The 17,644-nt window shown below is 38.5% G+C and overlaps 1 protein-coding gene across 1 annotated transcript in view; it reads right to left on the bottom strand.

The window, feature by feature from the left end:
• Window positions 1-17,644, bottom strand: part of PLCH2 (phospholipase C eta 2) — a 92,581-nt gene that overhangs the window by 27,951 nt on the left and 46,986 nt on the right. The window contains 7 exon segments of the mRNA XM_050909426.1: window positions 4-124; window positions 1,218-1,421; window positions 5,083-5,176; window positions 8,104-8,274; window positions 13,877-14,006; window positions 14,554-14,797; window positions 15,166-15,312. Coding sequence (XP_050765383.1) covers window positions 4-124; window positions 1,218-1,421; window positions 5,083-5,176; window positions 8,104-8,274; window positions 13,877-14,006; window positions 14,554-14,797; window positions 15,166-15,312 — 1,111 coding nt within the window.

Genomic DNA, 17,644 nt, shown 5'->3' on the forward strand with positions numbered 1-17,644 from the left:
TACTCATTCTTGATAAAGGCATATTTGTTGATAGTTTCAATCACATCTTTGAAGAGAATTTTGGAAGTCAAAGTGTATCCATGGTGGACAATTGGTTCACCGTCCGGCCCATCCCAGCAGTCAACTGTAGAATAGAAACAACGACACCCATCAGACAAGTAACATCTGGGGCCACCGTCTGTGGAAGACTATAAGACCCTGCAACTCCCTTCAGCAACCCAGCCAGGCATGTACCCAACAAAGCAGGGTATAGGTTCATTCCCACCCTTCATCTGTATCTCCCTCCTCACTGTGCTGAACATCCTTCCTCTGCAGAAACTTCCTGCCCTTGACATTCTACTGTGTACAGATGACTGTTCCCATTGTTTGAGAAAGCCCCAAGCAAAAAAGATCTCCTTTTAACAAGTGCTGAAGAGTACTATGACAGGAAGAGAGATGACATAGCACAGCATTACTTTCATTATGCTACTGCTGAACCTGAAAAGCAGAGAATCTTAGCCAAGCTTCTCACACCACAAGCAAAGCCAAGACCTAGTCATCTCTAGCCCTCCTTGGATTTTGCCTAACCTTATACTTGTTTACTGTCATATTTCCATAAAATGTTTTACTCCTCTGAAGCACCCATTGGCATGTCCACGATCTAACCTGAACAAACCATAATATTGGCCTTCTGAAAAATTGTGAAAACACTTTGATAGTCAGGATATTAAAGAAGATTACGAAACAGGTACTGTCTCAGAAAGGCACTACAAACATCAGAAGGGATTTCACATAAAGGCTTCCTGGTCACTGCAGAGACTGTCAACATTTCACATAATAGAACCCTGCTTCCCTTATCAGAAATATCAGCTTTCCTCTTATGTGTAGCAGGAACACTGTCATATTTGCCAGTTTGGTTGTCATACACTTGACTAGAAAGTATATACACCTACACATTCTACTGAATGTTAGTATCCTCTCTACAAAAATATTTTTACAATTTTTTCCCTCAGTACTAACGACACTACTCTTCAAATGTCTGCCTTATTTCCATGCTCAAGAAAATTTGTCCATTATATGGCAACATTATTTTGTTGTTCTTTATGAAGGGAAGACATCGTTTTACTAGGCTTTTTCCTCTACCCGATTACCATGTCTTCTGCAGAAGTCATGAGTCTTCCTTTACAGAGGAGAAACAAAACTACGGAGCGTACTGATGATTCCTTTTTGATCTTTACCTTCTACGCAACGACAACCAGATTGTAGCACCCATGCATACATGTCCACCCTAGACTGGGACATCAGTTGATCTCCCATGAGGTAGGTATTATGTGAAGAGGTAATGAAATAGTGACTCAAAGGATAACTCATGTCCTGATTCACTTGGTAGTGTTCTGGGTTGAATATGTCCCCTGATGGACTCCGCATGTAATTGGTGAAACCTGTAAACAAACAATACTGTAAGTAATACAGTTTTGTCCTTTTTGTTGCTGTAGCCTTCCTAAAACCAGCCTAAAAATGCATCCCTACATTCACCAACACATTCATGAACATGTAAGATACATAAATAAATAGCACCACTACATCCCAACTGTCACAATGACCAATTGCAATTATTGCTTTCAAGAAATTTCTAGTTGCTTTGTACATTTCCCTGCTCTGCCTTTCCTGAAAAAAATATGCCTTTTTAATCCAAGCCTGACATTTTAGGCTTATAATTTTTGTCAAAAGACTCTGCTGGGACATTAAGTCGCATGGCGTATAAAAGCCTCCAGAGATCTGCAGTCATATCCTGGCATTGCTCCTCAGTAAAATGAGTTGGAAGACATATGGTATTGTACTGCCTAGAGACAGTTTCTAGTGGCCCAACACAGTTCAAAGCAAGGGATATACTCTCCTCTCCTCTATTTCTCCTGAAAATACCAGAAGAATGTCAACACACATTGGCTTGTACAAGCAACAGTCTCTAATTTTACTATGACACCGCATGCACAAACATGCATGTGGATGGGAGAGAGCTGCAGTATTGCATTACTGTCACTTTATGAGACTGCAGTTCACTCCAGACTTCACTCCAGAAAAATCAATTATCTGTAGTACTTTCAGTGATGTTACCAGAAGAATTTATTTTCCGAAGTAGTGAGATGCTTGCAAATCATGCAGACATCATCATCTGGACAATTTCTGTATTGCAATCATCACTCTTGTTCAGAAGCAAAGTTTTAGCAAGTTACATTTTTTTATCTTTGTATGAAATCGCTGCTCTCAGATCACCAGTATATATTTGTGCACGTATACCACAGACACTTTCACAACACAGACTAACATTAAAAACTATAACTTCCATTTCAAGTCTCCCCAAAATTCCTCTCATTCACCATCAATGAAAGACTAAGATTTCCATTCGCATCCTGGCTTTAACAGCTGCTGACAGCAATGATGCTTTTATTCAAAAGGTCTCTGCTTCAAGACTTCTAATTCTTCTGACATTTCACTCATTATTCCATAAATAAAACAGTGCCCAAATAAAAATCCTGCCAAACTTCTACAGGTCTTAACGCACTTTCTCTGACTGTGACAGACTGGTGCTTTGTTTCACTAAAGCTACACAAGGCAAAATAACTCCAGTCCTCAAAATCAGTCTCAGAATACTGGTCTACAGAACACAGAGAAATTGAGCTTCAGTAGAATTGAAGACAAAATGTCACCTTTATGATGATTCTTACAGCCTTTACATTTTCTGTTAATGAAAGTTTTATTAAAGGAAAAGAGCTGATACACACAAATAGCAGCCAAAACTTTTTGAACTATACACTAGGAAACACTGCTAGGGAACCTCAGTCTAGCCTAATATTTGAGCCTCTCGAGGTACATATCATGATCAACTAGCAAACCAGTAATACAGCTAGAGTAAAAACAAAAGACTAAGTCAGAGCAGTTATCATGAAAAATTGATAGGGCACAGTGTAGGTCAGCAAACATACAGCTAATCACTCTTGGCAAATTAATCATTTCTTCTTACTCCAAACCAATCAGCTGCTACAAGATTAATTCCACACACCACTGTTAGGGCAGCCTCTGAAACAACACTATTGTTTGCTTTAAGCACTTGTTAAAATCTAATATAAAAATTGTTATAATGAGTTCACACTAACTGGATCTGTCAGCCCTAAGATGAAGAAATATGAATGAATCAAGATACTGTCGGCAGTGTGTACCACAGGTCTCCAGTATTTACACACTCAGGAAAAGCGTTACTGACACAGTGTTTTATTTTGATCAACAGAGGAAGGTAAGAGGTTTTTTGCAAGACTATGTTGAATGAGCTAATTGTCACAGGCCAGTCCAAGGTGCTTCATGATAAAAGCCACCACAGCTGAGGATGCAAGGCAATACAAACACATGAATGAATATGAATGGGCAAAGAACACTGTACTATTATTTTACTACTACTGAAGTGCCTCTAAGTGTGGGCAGGATGCTCTTGTCTGGGCTGTACCAATTTGAGGAATAAACATACAGCTTCAGTTTCCATAGCTGTTGTATTTCAGTCTCCCTAGGCAACACTCAATTTGTTTTCTGGAAGACATGAGGGATCTAAAGTCTCAACTACGCACAAAGACAAGAAAAGAATAATTTCTCTGTGTGTGCGTCTGCGCACACATGTGCATACATGTATATGCATGCAGATATATATCTATGCTTTTTAAGCAGTTCTTTTTTCTTTGTCAGTACCCAATCCAGCAGTGTGCCCCTCATCAGCTCCTCAGTCAGCTCTCTTCGGATGTTATCATCAATACACTCCAGAAACCTCCTGCATTAGTTAGGCTCTAGATTAGACATGTTCTATTCTGTTGCACTTCCAGCAAGATACTGGAGTGGTTAAAGTCTCCCATAAGGAGCAGAGCCTGCTAACGTGAAGCTTTTTCCAGTTGTCTCAAAACGAACTCATCTTCTACTTCCTCCTGTTCAGGAGATCTGTAGCAGACACCCAGCAGAATGTCACCCATGTCGGACTGCTCTCTAATCCTAACCCATGAACTCTCAACTGTTTTATCATCCATTCTTAGGCAAACTAATTTTAAGATCAGGCTAGTTTTTAAAAAGTTTTTCTTTCTGGTATGAAAAACTGCAATTGTTTGAAAAGCCTAGTCTTACTTTTCTAGCTATGAGGAAGGCAAGATAATGAACCTGATTATTCATTATTCATGTGACTGCCACTGACTATAAAGCACCAGAAAATAAAAACATGAATATGTCAACTGCTACACTCAGTTGGCATTAGTATAAGCTTGAAAGTAAATTGAAAATTTAGTCTGAAAGTAGAACAGACCTGAATGCATCCTAAGCAACTGTCATTTCTTGGGGAAAAAAAAAAAACAAAACCAAACCACCTTACACAATATACCAGAAACTACCCACTTCTTCATGCAGTAAACCAAGCTGAACTTATATTTTGCTACGTTTCACTATGACAACACACCCACAGAAACGGACAAGACTGATTTTCAAAAGGTCCTAGAACTTTTGCACAGAATCTAATTCCTGAGGAATGTACTCTGTCCTTGGAGTCAGTAAGATCTGGCAGAAGATTTACTATTTAGGGGAAAGGATTTAGAATCAGTCCTCAAAATAACTGCTACCATCATGATGGTACATATCATTATATTCAGAGTGAAGGCTTTAGCAGCAGAGGTCATGAAAGCATGCTTCTAGAAAAATTTCATCTATCATCCCACTTCACATGTTTACTCTGGATCAGATCACTCCTCTTATAAAACTTAAAGGTTTTCCAAAAATACCTGCAGGAATGCTGCAACTAAATTCTACTGTATTTTCCAAAAGCACAAATAAAGACACACAGCTCCAGCTGACCTTCAATGGCTGCTGCTTCATCATGATATGTACCTTTAAAAATCTTCCAAAGAATACCAATTTTCCTTTAGGTTCCTCAGCAAATAATAGATATTAAAAACGTACTGAAAACCATACTTTATACAACATGACAAAATTCTATGACTATGTATTATGCAAATGAATGCAATGTTCTCATAAGCATTTAAACAGTTGCCTCTCCTACAAAAGCTACACCAGCCAGCTTACCATCAATCCCCAGAGCTCCCTCCTTCTTGTTCTCCAGGCATGGTTCAAACTTGCTGATGATTTCCAGGCAGTGTTCTTTAGTCACATTTGTCATCTGTAAAAGCAGCAAAAATGAAGTGTTAACTAGTAATCACAGCTTCTCTTAGCTCTTTTCTCTGTATACAGTTTAACAACTGGCCAGATTATCCACAGTGGTACTAAGGATTTCCAGTTACCCAGTGAGATTCTCACTCCTGTCAATCAGTGTCAGGTCAGATAAGAACTAAACTGCTTTGTGAAAAGTTTCTGCCCTATTGGCAGCTGCCTGATCACAGCCAATAAAGACAGAGTTCTGCTTTGTAGGTCAAATCTGGTTAGAGTGTTATTAGGCACACAGAGCATCCAAACAGAACAAGCTTTGTCACAAACGAAGGGGATTTCTTCTCTTGTAGGATTAAAGGATTAGTTTGCATTATCAAAGGGGTTCTACTTTAAAATAAAACAAGAAAATGGCTCATCTTTATGCAGCAGACAGAAAAATCAGTTACTAGCAGGGTACCAGAGAATCAGGACATAATGTTCTCAGAAAGCTCCTTGAGGAAGTCTGCTAATTTCAAGGTTGCTTTGCATTCTCAACTGAAAAACGAAAGAGTACAAAGGGAAATATACATTTGTAAATGTTGTCATTTATAAAAAAAGGGCCCTTTATGATAAGCTGTAGCTTTTTTTACCTTGCAATGTTTTCATAATTCAATTTTAACACTATTATTTAATATTCCTGCTATTTACTGTTGATTTATCCTCTAATTATTATCCCTGCTATTATTTAATAGTCCTGTCCTGAGTGGTCCAGCAAATCCTTTCCATTAGATGCTGTACATGACACATGAAAACAAGCCCTTGTCACCAGAGGGAACTGCCAATAAAGTGACCAAGTTGATGACTGTTTTGGCAACATGGAATCTTTGCTTAGGGGGAAATGAAACCACCAGCATATCTGCTACCAGATCAATGCCTTTTCTGGGCATAATTTAAAACCTAATAAATAAAAGAAAAAGAAGAGGAAGAAAAAAACCCCTAACCCTTCATTTGCCTACACATTATAGTTTTGGTGGGTTCAAAAGATAAAGCTCTGGAACAACAGAAGGTTTTTCTGGTACAGCTTCAAACGCACAGAACGAACACTTGTTTTCCCTGTACATATTGCATGAGAAAGGGTAGCACTAGGCAAGGCAGAGAAGCCCCACAGGCATGAGTTGTCCACGTCAGTGATTAGCTGAGCTGATTCGTGGCCTGTGGCGAGTGTTCATTTTCCTCTCATCATCTGGAGGATCAATTGACCAATGAAATGGAAACATACCCCACTTATCTAGAAAAATAACTGCCAGAGAGGTGGCTTTTTTATTCATTCATTTCTTAGACAACATTTGAAACTGATGGAGATTTATGACTTACAGGCATGCAGCCTCAAAAGAGGTCTTGAGAGGAAAAAGGCAAAGACGAGTCAATGCATTTGTTCCTGCATTGACTGCATCTTGCTGTCCAATTATTTTTCCTCACTTCAGGATCTTCCACAAGTCTCTAGATGAAAGATCATAGGATCATTTAGGGACCTCAGGAAGTCATGCAGCCCAAAATCCTGCTCAAAGCAGGGTCAACTACAAGGCCACATCAGTTAGCTTAGGGCGTTACCTAGTCTGGTCCTCAAAATCTCCAAGGATGGAGGCTGCACAACCTCTCCAGGCAACCTGTTCCAATGGATGAATGTCCCCATAGTACAGATATTAGATGCCTTGCCATTTTCTGGTCTGCCAAATTACCATGTACCAGAAAGACCCAAACTTGCTCTGACCAAGGGGTATTTGGGATAGGAGTAAAAGTGTTAGGCTTCCAGGTAGCTTGGTTACAAAGATTCCTAATGCCATAAAGGTTCAAGTCAGTGATGGAGGAAGCAGATCAGTGGGCATGTACTTGGTGTACCATACACACAGAGATAAGAAACTTTTATCTTTTACCATTAGAAAATAAGAGCATATCAATACTAGTTTCCTTTTTTCATGAAAACATATATGAACCGTCAAAAAACAGACTTCTGTAACTTCAACGCGCACAAGTGACTGATGCACAAAATTTCTAACCTGACTGATGTAGACTAGCCCCTTGTTAAATACAGTAACACAAGTGGATAGCAGTTACTGCAACACAGCACATAGTTTGCTGGTATTTTTGCTGAATCTGCATAAACAACTATAAGCACAATGTATAGGGGCACTTCAATACCTGAATAGCAAAGCTTATAAAGCTATAAATTAACATCTCTGAAGAGCTGTAAAATGTCCCAGATCATGAGCAACATTAAATATCATGCTTATCATTATCTACTGGCTGCTGCCACCCCCCCACCCCCCCCCCACTGTATATTATTATACAGGGCATATACTCATTACCTGGTTTGTCAGACAAAAACACTTCACCTGTTTCAGATCAGCAAAATGAGAAAATAGTCTTTAAGACCCACTCCAGCAATGGAGTTAAAGCACTAAGAGACAACTTAATATGTACTACGATATATCCTCAAAAAACTTTCCCAGACATTAATAACCCTCTCAACAGCTCTTCAAAAACATAATCTTCCACTTTACAAACTGAGATAGTGTGACAAAGTAATTTAGCGTCTCATCATGGACTATGCACTAAGTCAAAAGTAGAGCCAGAAACACCATCTTTGCATCAGGGTACTGAATACCGGGAAAAGACAGATACTGATGGAATTGTCCTAAGAGAACACATAAAAAAGAAAGAAACTGTAGAGACTATATTTAGGAGCACAACAAAAGAGCCTACAGAAAAAAGAGGTAGTGAGAACAAGAAGATTCAAGAAATAGTCATGCCAGCCTACAAGATGAAAAATCAAGAGGCATCTAACTGTCTATTTTTCACATGCATGACAACAAAGTTCCCACGCCTTTAAAAAGGCAATGCATCCCCAGTGGCAAGCAGAAAGGCATGCAGACTGGAAGTCTTTTCCTGGCTTGGGCCTACCTTCTGTTCAATCTCCAGAAAGCGTCTCAGGTCATCTGTATCTAGGTAGTCCTTGTGGTTGCTGTAGGTGAGCATCAGCAGGTACAAATCACGTCGTGTTGACATCATCTTATAGAAGGCGCAGAACTCATCAAAGCCCAGCGTGCCCTGTTTATCATCCGTATCAGCCTCCTGTGTTACACAGAAATACGGCAATGAGACACCCAATTGCCCAGCAATAGCCTGAACAAACCTTAAATAAACAAACTCCTGCATGAGAATAAAGCAACATTGAAATTAAATGCAGGTTGATACTGCCTGACATGGTTACTCACTGTATGGCCTGCTACAACAGATTGCTTTATCAGGCTGATGCTTGTCATATGAATGCTTTGCACAGCTTTCCCCTTTGAACCTCTTAAATGTATGCATTAGTGCATGAGCCAAGAAACAACTTTTAAGGTCTTTATTGTTCCACTGGGAACCCTGCTTGAAGGATTTCTTCTATCTATGGCAATAAAGTAAGACAGTGTACCCTGCAACATAGAACAGAACATGCATATGTCTGGCAGAATTACCCATTCATATTTTCTTAAGAAGATCATTAGAACCCAAGTCATCTTGAAATTAATTTTATATCCAGGATTTGGGAGGATATCTGTTAAATCCATGGCCATAAATTAATAAGATCTCCAAGAATACTGATTTTGCAAGTAAAGAAAAAATCATCAGTAAATGACACTATATTCTCTGGTGTATCTATCCCCTACAATATGTATGTTTCTTGGTTCTTTACTTTTTGGGGTCAGGTGCCCCAGCCTGTGATCCAAACCACCCTCAGCTGTATCAGCAATACTACTTACTGTTTGCACACAGTGGAGATAGAATTTCTTCAAAGACATCTTGTGAGAGTCTGATCACAATGGGATCCACCTACTGATATAACTATTTGGAGGAGAGATTATGGAATTACCGTGTTTCCTAAAAGCCTGTTCCTAGAAGCATGAAAAAATGAATGAGAAATTCTGCCAGGGGAAAGCATGAAAAAGGAAAGCTGCAATGTTTCCCAAACAGGATAGACAACACTTGCATATTTTATGAAAAAAAGCTTATCCAGCATTCCCTACTTTGTTCTCAATAAAGGAGCTGTCAGCATATTGCTTTGCTCACCTTCACTGTAGAGATGTTTAAGCACATTTCAGGCCACGAAATTAAAAAATAAATAAATTAGGCAAGTTTTTACCAAATCTTCATATCTTTCACTGAATTTCCTTCATGTACTGCCATATATGTGCACTTGTATCAGTTGAGGAAAACGCTGATAATAAGCTCTCACAATCACGGACAGCAGCACTGAGCAGCCTTCACAAAGCACTTCTGTCCTGGCAAGCTGACATCAATTCACAGGTATTTGCCCAAGAACGAAGTACTGCCATAACCCTGCAATTTATTCTAATGCACCCACAGAGATTTCTAAAAACTTACACAAACAGCCTCCTCTTTCCTTGTTCCCAAAGGACACCCTGCACTTGCTCCCTGCTCTTTAATCTTGATAGACCTCATTATTTTGTCTCTTTTCCAGTCTCACACTCCAGCAGTTTCAGAGGCTGTATCAGCTACGACACTGAAGCTGACAGTACTATGGAGGAAGTGACTAGAAGAATAAGAAGTCATGAAGTCATAGATGGAGCTTCTTTAGAAATGAGCCCCAGGTGAAAATATGAATGCATTTGTGAGCAAGAAGTAGCTAATAAAAATAAATGGCTTTTCCCATTGTAACTATGGCAAGATTTTTTTAAACAACTCACTATTTTAACTACAAAAATTAATATTCAAGGTAACTTTCTTCAAGACCTACATGTAATCTACCCTATTATATCTTAAAATACTTGCTGTAGCTATTTCATTAACCGAGAGATTTGATTTTTAATTTCAAGGCCACTTAATATTCTGATTCTAAGCTATCAAATAGCAATTATATTTTCAGTTGAGACCAGCTCAGTTTCAATTATGCATTGCATGTGGAAAAAGCAAACCTATTCTTCTTTGTTAATAGCATTTCTAAAGCACCCGATATGTGTAGTAATTGTCACTGATTACAAACAGTAAAACCAGAATACAGCATACAATAAATGCAAATTTTTTCCCAGGAAAGTTTTACCCAATCTCTTTTATTTGGCTTGCATCAAACCTAGTGGTTCATCCTGGAAAGAGAGTCAGTTTAATCTACTAATTTTAATGAATTTTTAAATTCAGTTCTTCACTGAGCTACATCTGTAAGCCTAGTATTTCCTGAAATATGAAAGAAAAAAACTGAAGAAAAAAAAAAGAGCAACGGGTAAAACCCCTTAGTTTTCTCTGGCTGTACATGCATGATTCTCAAAGGCTTTTGAGCCTGGAATGTGTCCCAGAACTGAATTCTTGAAAATCCAGTGATCACTAGGCTAGCATGACTTTGTAGTAAACATGAAGCAGTGCTCAAACAGCTGCCATTCCAACCGTGAGATTTTCAGGCACCTAAATGTACATTATGTTTCTTAAGGTACATACATACTCTTATTTCTTAAGGTATATACATACTCTTATTTCTTAAGGTACATACATACTCTGTCCAGACATTGCATCAGAAAAATTAAAATAGCTGAGAAGTCCTCACCTCCAATACTCTCATGAGGTACAGCCTGCACCCTAAAGGTAACAATTTTGTGTATGGAAACAACCAGGACCTAACACAGTAGCACATACTCCTGCAGAGATAGGATTACAACCATTCATCCCAACAGCCAGTACTTTTGGTATTTAAAGAACTTTCAGTTGGCAGAAGACATCTGGTTTGCACAAACTGCTGTTTAATGCAATAATAGCCTCATGTAAAATTGTTCAGGGTCATAACCATACAGGTCTTAATCCATCAATTGGATAATTTATCACCTGCAGAAGTGAAAGACACAAACTGACTTTTTTTCTTCCCCAAACAAAAGCCAAGGCAAAGGAGAGGGTATTTGCAAGTTCCTGATGACTAGCATTTCATTCCATTTAAAATTTTAAAAACAGAAACAGAAAATGGTAATCAAAATGAGGACTGGCATAGTAAGAGCAACCCGAGAGAAATGAGCACGCAGCTTCCTGGGGCATCTGTGTGTTATAAACCTTTTATTTCTCTTTTATTCCTCTTTTATTCAGTAACATACAGAAAAAATGCTCAAGTATTTTAACTCTACTTCTAAACTTCTGTTTAAATTTCTCCCCGGCGGTGAACTCTTTTTTTGTAGGATTTTCTTCTCCTAAACAACAACCCACCCAAATGATGGGTAAAATATTAGCCTGATGCCTACACTAGGATAACCTGTGTCAGCTGATCACTGGAAACTTTCCAATAGCCTTTCCTTCCCCCCCCATAACCTTGAGCTGCTGTGGTTTGCAGAGTTATCCTGTTTTTCATGCTCCATTTGAGCATATTTTACCATTGAGGACCCACAACGGAATTTACATTGCACATAAGATGCAACCAGGCAGGCTTCAGCATCAGCTGTCAGCAGGATGAAAGAAAGAGCAGAAAGAGATGTAAGTTAAAAATATTTTCAACCCAGAGGCATTAGAATAAATACATACAGCCATGGAAGAGAAGGAAGGTTTCAAGGCCCATTTTTTCCCCAGTCAAACTAGTCAGAAGATTTCCAAGTTACTCTCTTTCTCCAAATTATTCCCTAACAATCTTCTCTTCTGCTATAGTTAAGAGGCCATAATCAGAGGCTATAAAGTGGGTCTATAAAGACTGTCCATGGCAAAATGCAGTGGCTACATTGGTTTCTAACCAAGGAAAGAGATCATTTTGCCTTCCTTTCTTTTCTCAGGAATAAGTTACAAGAATGACAGCTTCGTGTCCAAACTGAATACAAAATCACCCATCCAATTGTACACATCCAATTGCTGTTCAGTTTCATGTTAAAATACTTGACTTATCAAAAGTCATGCTGAATGCTACTATTCTTAACTTCTCCTTGATCCCCCACGAAGCTACCCATGCTGTGCAGGATACCATGTTTCCATGAGGTCTGCACATAGGACTCACTGAGCTATGCAACATTATGGCAGTTTATTAAGGAACAAGAGCTGACATACTAAAACTTATTTGCACAAGATTTATAAACTGTATCATAAGGCCTCAGCTGACTGTTTCATTTTATTTTTTACTATTCTTTAGCAAGAGAACAATTCTATAACTAGTGGCTGTCATCAGCAAAACTGCTTTTCATTCAAGGTTCTTAACACCATCTCAACCTTGAAGCTTACAGTTTACACTTCTTACCATCCTTCTCTACATGGATCAATTTCACGTACAGGTAGGTAATTGTCTAGGGAATACTAAATTCAGAAGAATGGCACAGAGCCCTCCTAAATAATAAACAGAGCCTAATTTTTACATCTTAGCAGAGATCATGTCAAAATGAGAGCAATCGTTCCCTAGCACGAATCGTAAAATGATTTCAAAGACTCTGATATGATTTCAAGTTTCTATTTCATAGGACTGAAGGTTTCTAATGTTCTTGTCCTAGTGCATTAAAAGAAAGATTAAAAATAAAAAAGGAATTTTTACACTTCAGCAATACCAAAAAGACTACTTGTTTCAAAGTGGTCTTCTAGCCACACAGCAACAGGAAAAAATATGTGTCCAGGCAGTTTCATTCCGTAAGTACTTTATCAAACCACAAAAAAATCACTCAAAACAAGAAGAAAAGCTTTGGAAAATGAAGACGGGAACTTTAAGAAATCTTTAATCAGTCTTAAATTGATTGCAAACTGCCCAGGAGTTGTACAACCTCAGTAAATGCTTAGAATAAAAGATGGCTCTGTCTTCAAGCACCAACAGAGAACAGAATTACCTTTGCCTTGCCACAGATCTTTGTGTGATCTTACGCATTCACTCATTCCCGCTTCAGTTTTGTGAAATTGGGCTTAGAACATTTCTGTACCTTAACTTAGGTAAAACTTATGTATTCAGCTACACATAATGCCTTGGATGGATTTAGACTGCCTAGAAAGCCACTGGTAGATAGGTATTCGATCCCTTTCAGTGCTACCGAAATTCCAGTATTTAGTTTTCTCTAAAACAATCTCTCAGAGCCTCTCCGAGAGAACATTCTTTAAAATACCAGAGCTGCTGGAAAATTATGCTGAGATGTCCCTGATTCAGTGTAGTGCAAGTGTCACGGTAGTTCGCTATGCTGAAAACTATTGATTCAACTTCTGCTTAGGTCCTTCACACAACAGACTGCTTGATTACAAAAGCATACACATCTCCATAGTTCAGTTGCCCAATAAATTGGGTCAAGGTCAGTAGAATGCAATGTCAAACAAATAGCTCTTAGCAGTTGAAAAATCATGACAGATACAGAAGTTTGCACACTGGATATTTTATTAGTACCAGTTATTGGAGGATATTGGATACTTTACTAGATGATATTTATTAGAGAGAATGCAATCAGAGGAGGAAACGTGACTGAGTTTCAGATCAACAAGTATAGCAAAAAAGCCATCTTTGTACTGTGTGTCTTTATGTTATGTAACACCAGAAGGTACCTGGTGCAATGCCTTTTTCTATGAATAACAATTTATCTATGACGTGTTTCTGGAGCTCTTTTCAATTTACCAAATGGACTGTGTAGTATCTTTCAGTAGAGTGGAAACAAACCAGCTGCTGAAGTATTTACAATCTCTCCTACTAGGTTTCATGTTAAATCTCCAGCAGCTCAATCCTTGTTCTTTTAGAAAAAAATACATTTTCATTTCTTACCTTAAACATTTGCTTGACTTTTTGTCGGGGTAGGTTCACATTCAGTTTGTGCATTAGCTGGAGCACTTCACTAATACTCAGACTGCCATCACCATTTTTATCTGCCTCATCAAATGTCTGCTTCAACCACATTGAACAGGAGTTAAGGAACAGCATGGAATATTAAGGGATATTACTGAACATTATGTATATATGATCTTTTTCATGTTAGGAAAGACTGTGTATGAGACTGGGGCTGAAAGAAAGTTCAAGGTAATATAGAATATAACTCATGTTATTTCAGTAACAGTTTCTAGACTTGCTATGCTCAACATGCAACACATGCTATTAACCCATACTACGGCACAGAAGGACTAACTTCTGAGCAAATTGCAATGTTGCATCACACTTTGTCCTGTACAACCAAATGAAATGGACAGCTTTACACAGGGAGTAACAGATGAAAGAATATACCTGTATGTTTTTCAGTCCACTCCAGTCATTCATCTCCAAATCTTGTCCAGATCAACCCTCTTCAAGGACTCCTCTGTCTCTGGAAACAGGGAATACAATGGGAACTGCTTTGAAGCTTTGAGCCTAGTGCTTACTTTTAGCAAAACAAATACTTAAAGGAATCTCTATGCTATTGATAGCTCTCCACCACCGGGAAATACTCTCAGATAGTATAAGAAGGATATTGGTCTCTGGTCCTTTGGCGTTTTGAGAGGCTGTCTTCATCACTGATCCCTGCCATCAGATATTTTAGCCCTGTGATCCAGGTGCGTGTTTCCTCTCCACTGGAGGATACCAGGTCAAGAGATTCCATATGGTCTCCATAGTAGATGCTGAAGCAGCAGTTAGGATCAAAACTGCCATCGGCATAGCGCTGAAAGATCTCCGATTGCTTCCCCTCGCAAACCTCCTGAATAGAGTCGATAGAAACTAGAATGACAAAAGCACGTAGTTCATTAATGACTGTGTGCATGCCCTAGGCCAGACAGGATGCATTTATCCCGTAGAGAAATCCTGTAGAGAAAGGGCCCAAACCTCACATTGCAAGGTCCCCAATTCACACAGGTTTTGCCTGCAACTCATTTACAACATACTACACTACTGCAACCTGCATAGCTAACAACAGCAACTTAATCTTCATAAACTATTAATCATAAAATCATTTACTGTCTTTTAAATTCAAGTACAACATTCTTCTTGATCACCCGTGAATGAGTCAAATCCTTCATGCTTGTTTGTTTATAAGAAGGCTAGACCCTAGGAGGAATCAGAAGAAAGGTTCTGTGGTTGACACTCACTTTTGGCTTTCTCATTCTTTCGAGAGGGTCTCCAGCGAATACATGACTTGTGCTCGTCCAAGTAATAGAAGCGGACCAACCCTTTGGAACTGCCACGGAGTTTGATCATTTGGGTACCAGCTTGCATGGAACTCATACATCTTTCCACTGAAGTGAGAAATAAAGTGATATCAGTAAGTCAGACTTTGCTCCCTTTAAAGTCACCTTTACAGGAAGAAAACATATCAAGCAGCTGCCAAATTATCAGTTCAAGTCAAAGGACAAGATTTCCTGTACTGTCTAATATAAGAGGTCAGGTTATATGATCAAAAAGTCAGAAAGATTCTTGGCAACTATGGACTTCCGTGTAAATGTGAAAGTTTTCATTCCCATATTACTAGGTATGAAACATACATATGTTGGAATTGGCGCAAGGTACATATCCTTCTTAAGACCATCTCGAATGCTTAATTTGAGCTCCTACAGTATGTAAAACTTGTGCTGGACACAGTATGAAATTCCACCTGGAAGTTCAGATCCTTGGCCAGCAAAAACTAACACCGTTCCATCCATGTCAGGAAACTTACTTTCATTATGCCTCATGTTTTTGCCTCTTAAACATACAGTAACCTTGTGGCATAACTTCAATGAGGTTTTTTTTTCCACATTCCTCTTTGTAAATTCTGGAGTTCCTGTGAGCAGTATCACCATTTAGAAGTACAATGGTTTCTTATGAAGCAGTTTAGTTGGTATTCTGTCTACTCAGAATCCAATTTTAAAAAAAATTTAATTACCCAACTTGGTCATCAAAAGTATTCTAGGAACCCTAAAAATAATTCAAAGGCTTTTATGGACAAACGACTTAAGAGTTAAACCATTTTCACTGCCTTAAAATTAACAGCAAAAAGGTGGTTAGAATCCAGTGCGTGACTGCAAAGATGAAGCCGGCTTCAAAGGCTACATTCTTATAAAGAGGTCTACAGTTAGGGTCAACATCAGAGTAATTTTATCCTACACCAGTCAGGGAAATGTATAACCAAACAAAAAAATCCTAACAAGTAGAAGTGGGCATTATTTTGATTTGCCTTCTTTCATGTAAATAGTATTTTGCTGTGCTTAAAAAGATTCCAAAATTTTCTTCTTGGGAAGAAGATGAATACCGAGCAGATATTATTTGCACTGATCAATGTTTTGTGTAAGGCACTCAGATACTACAAGGATAATGATGCATAAAAAAGTATCAGTACTTTTTTTTTCTGTCCTATAACATATATTATGAGGAAATCCTCACATTTGCATTAAAGTGGATCCGAAATATCAGTTAAATATAGTTCTTTATGACTGAATTAGAAAAAACATTGAATGCTAACAAAGTTGGATTTGTAGTCCATAACCTGGTGTTATGGAAGATCTGTAATTTTCTCATAAGCACCTTAGGTTCAGAAGCTCAGTTCTACAAATACTTACCCAGATAAGCTGCTCCCAGAATGCGAACAATCCTAATAAGCAAACTCAGAAAAACGCCTCTACCTACTAAAGCAGTTACAAGATTAGGACCTAAAATGCCTAATGGATCTATATAATCATATTTTTAGCGTTCAGTCCTAATTCATAAACATTTAGCTATCATTTGCCAATACCCATGACTGATGAAACACAAAGCACATTAAAAACACACTAATAAGCAGACTATAATAGAACTACTAGCAGCACGCTTATTTGGGGGGATTTAGCTGAACTAGGAATATTTACCTTCTGATCACACTCTAAATCAAACTGCTATCAAGTATCAGTTTCTAGAATAAGCACAAGGAAATTCAGACAATATTCCTAACTTGCTTGTTAACACCAAGGTATCACAATATGTCTGCAAAAAGGAAACCAGACTTGTAAAGGAAATGTTTGATCTTTCACAAGAGAAAGAGTCTGAGGCAAAGCTAAGCTGAATTTATCAGCAACATTATTTTGAAGCTCCTTTAGTAAAACTACAACATGTTTAGAGTGACAGAACAACACTAGGACTTCTGCAAACCATGAAAAAGCTTTATAGCCCAAACGTTTACTTCTCTCCAGAAGCAAGAATACCCATTTTCATTACATACAGAGCCATCACAAAGGCATTGCATGTCTGCTGTTTACATCATCCTTTTACCTGCCATCCAGGCCAAAGAAAATAGTAAACTCTGGAAATAGTAATTCTAGAAAGTTGAGATGGAGTATCAGCTTTTCCTCCCATTGCGTCTGTGGATCAAGCCACCGATCCTACAAATTTGCTTCTAGACGTTGTAGCAAGAACCTAACCGATTTTTATTCTTCCAAATGACTTAAAACCACATTCTCCTAGGAGGAGGCCTTCCACGTATATGGTATTTTGTCTCTGGGCCCTTAAAACATGTTCCCCTCCCGGGGATTTGGCAGCATGACAGACAGCGCAGCCAGTGGCCTTCCAAGAAACAGGTCTTAGAAGAAGCTTCCTCAAAGAGCTCTCCCCTGTCTCAGC

Source organism: Gymnogyps californianus, chromosome 21, assembly GCF_018139145.2.
Source record: "Gymnogyps californianus isolate 813 chromosome 21, ASM1813914v2, whole genome shotgun sequence".
In the NCBI taxonomy this organism is placed as follows: domain Eukaryota; kingdom Metazoa; phylum Chordata; class Aves; order Accipitriformes; family Cathartidae; genus Gymnogyps; species Gymnogyps californianus.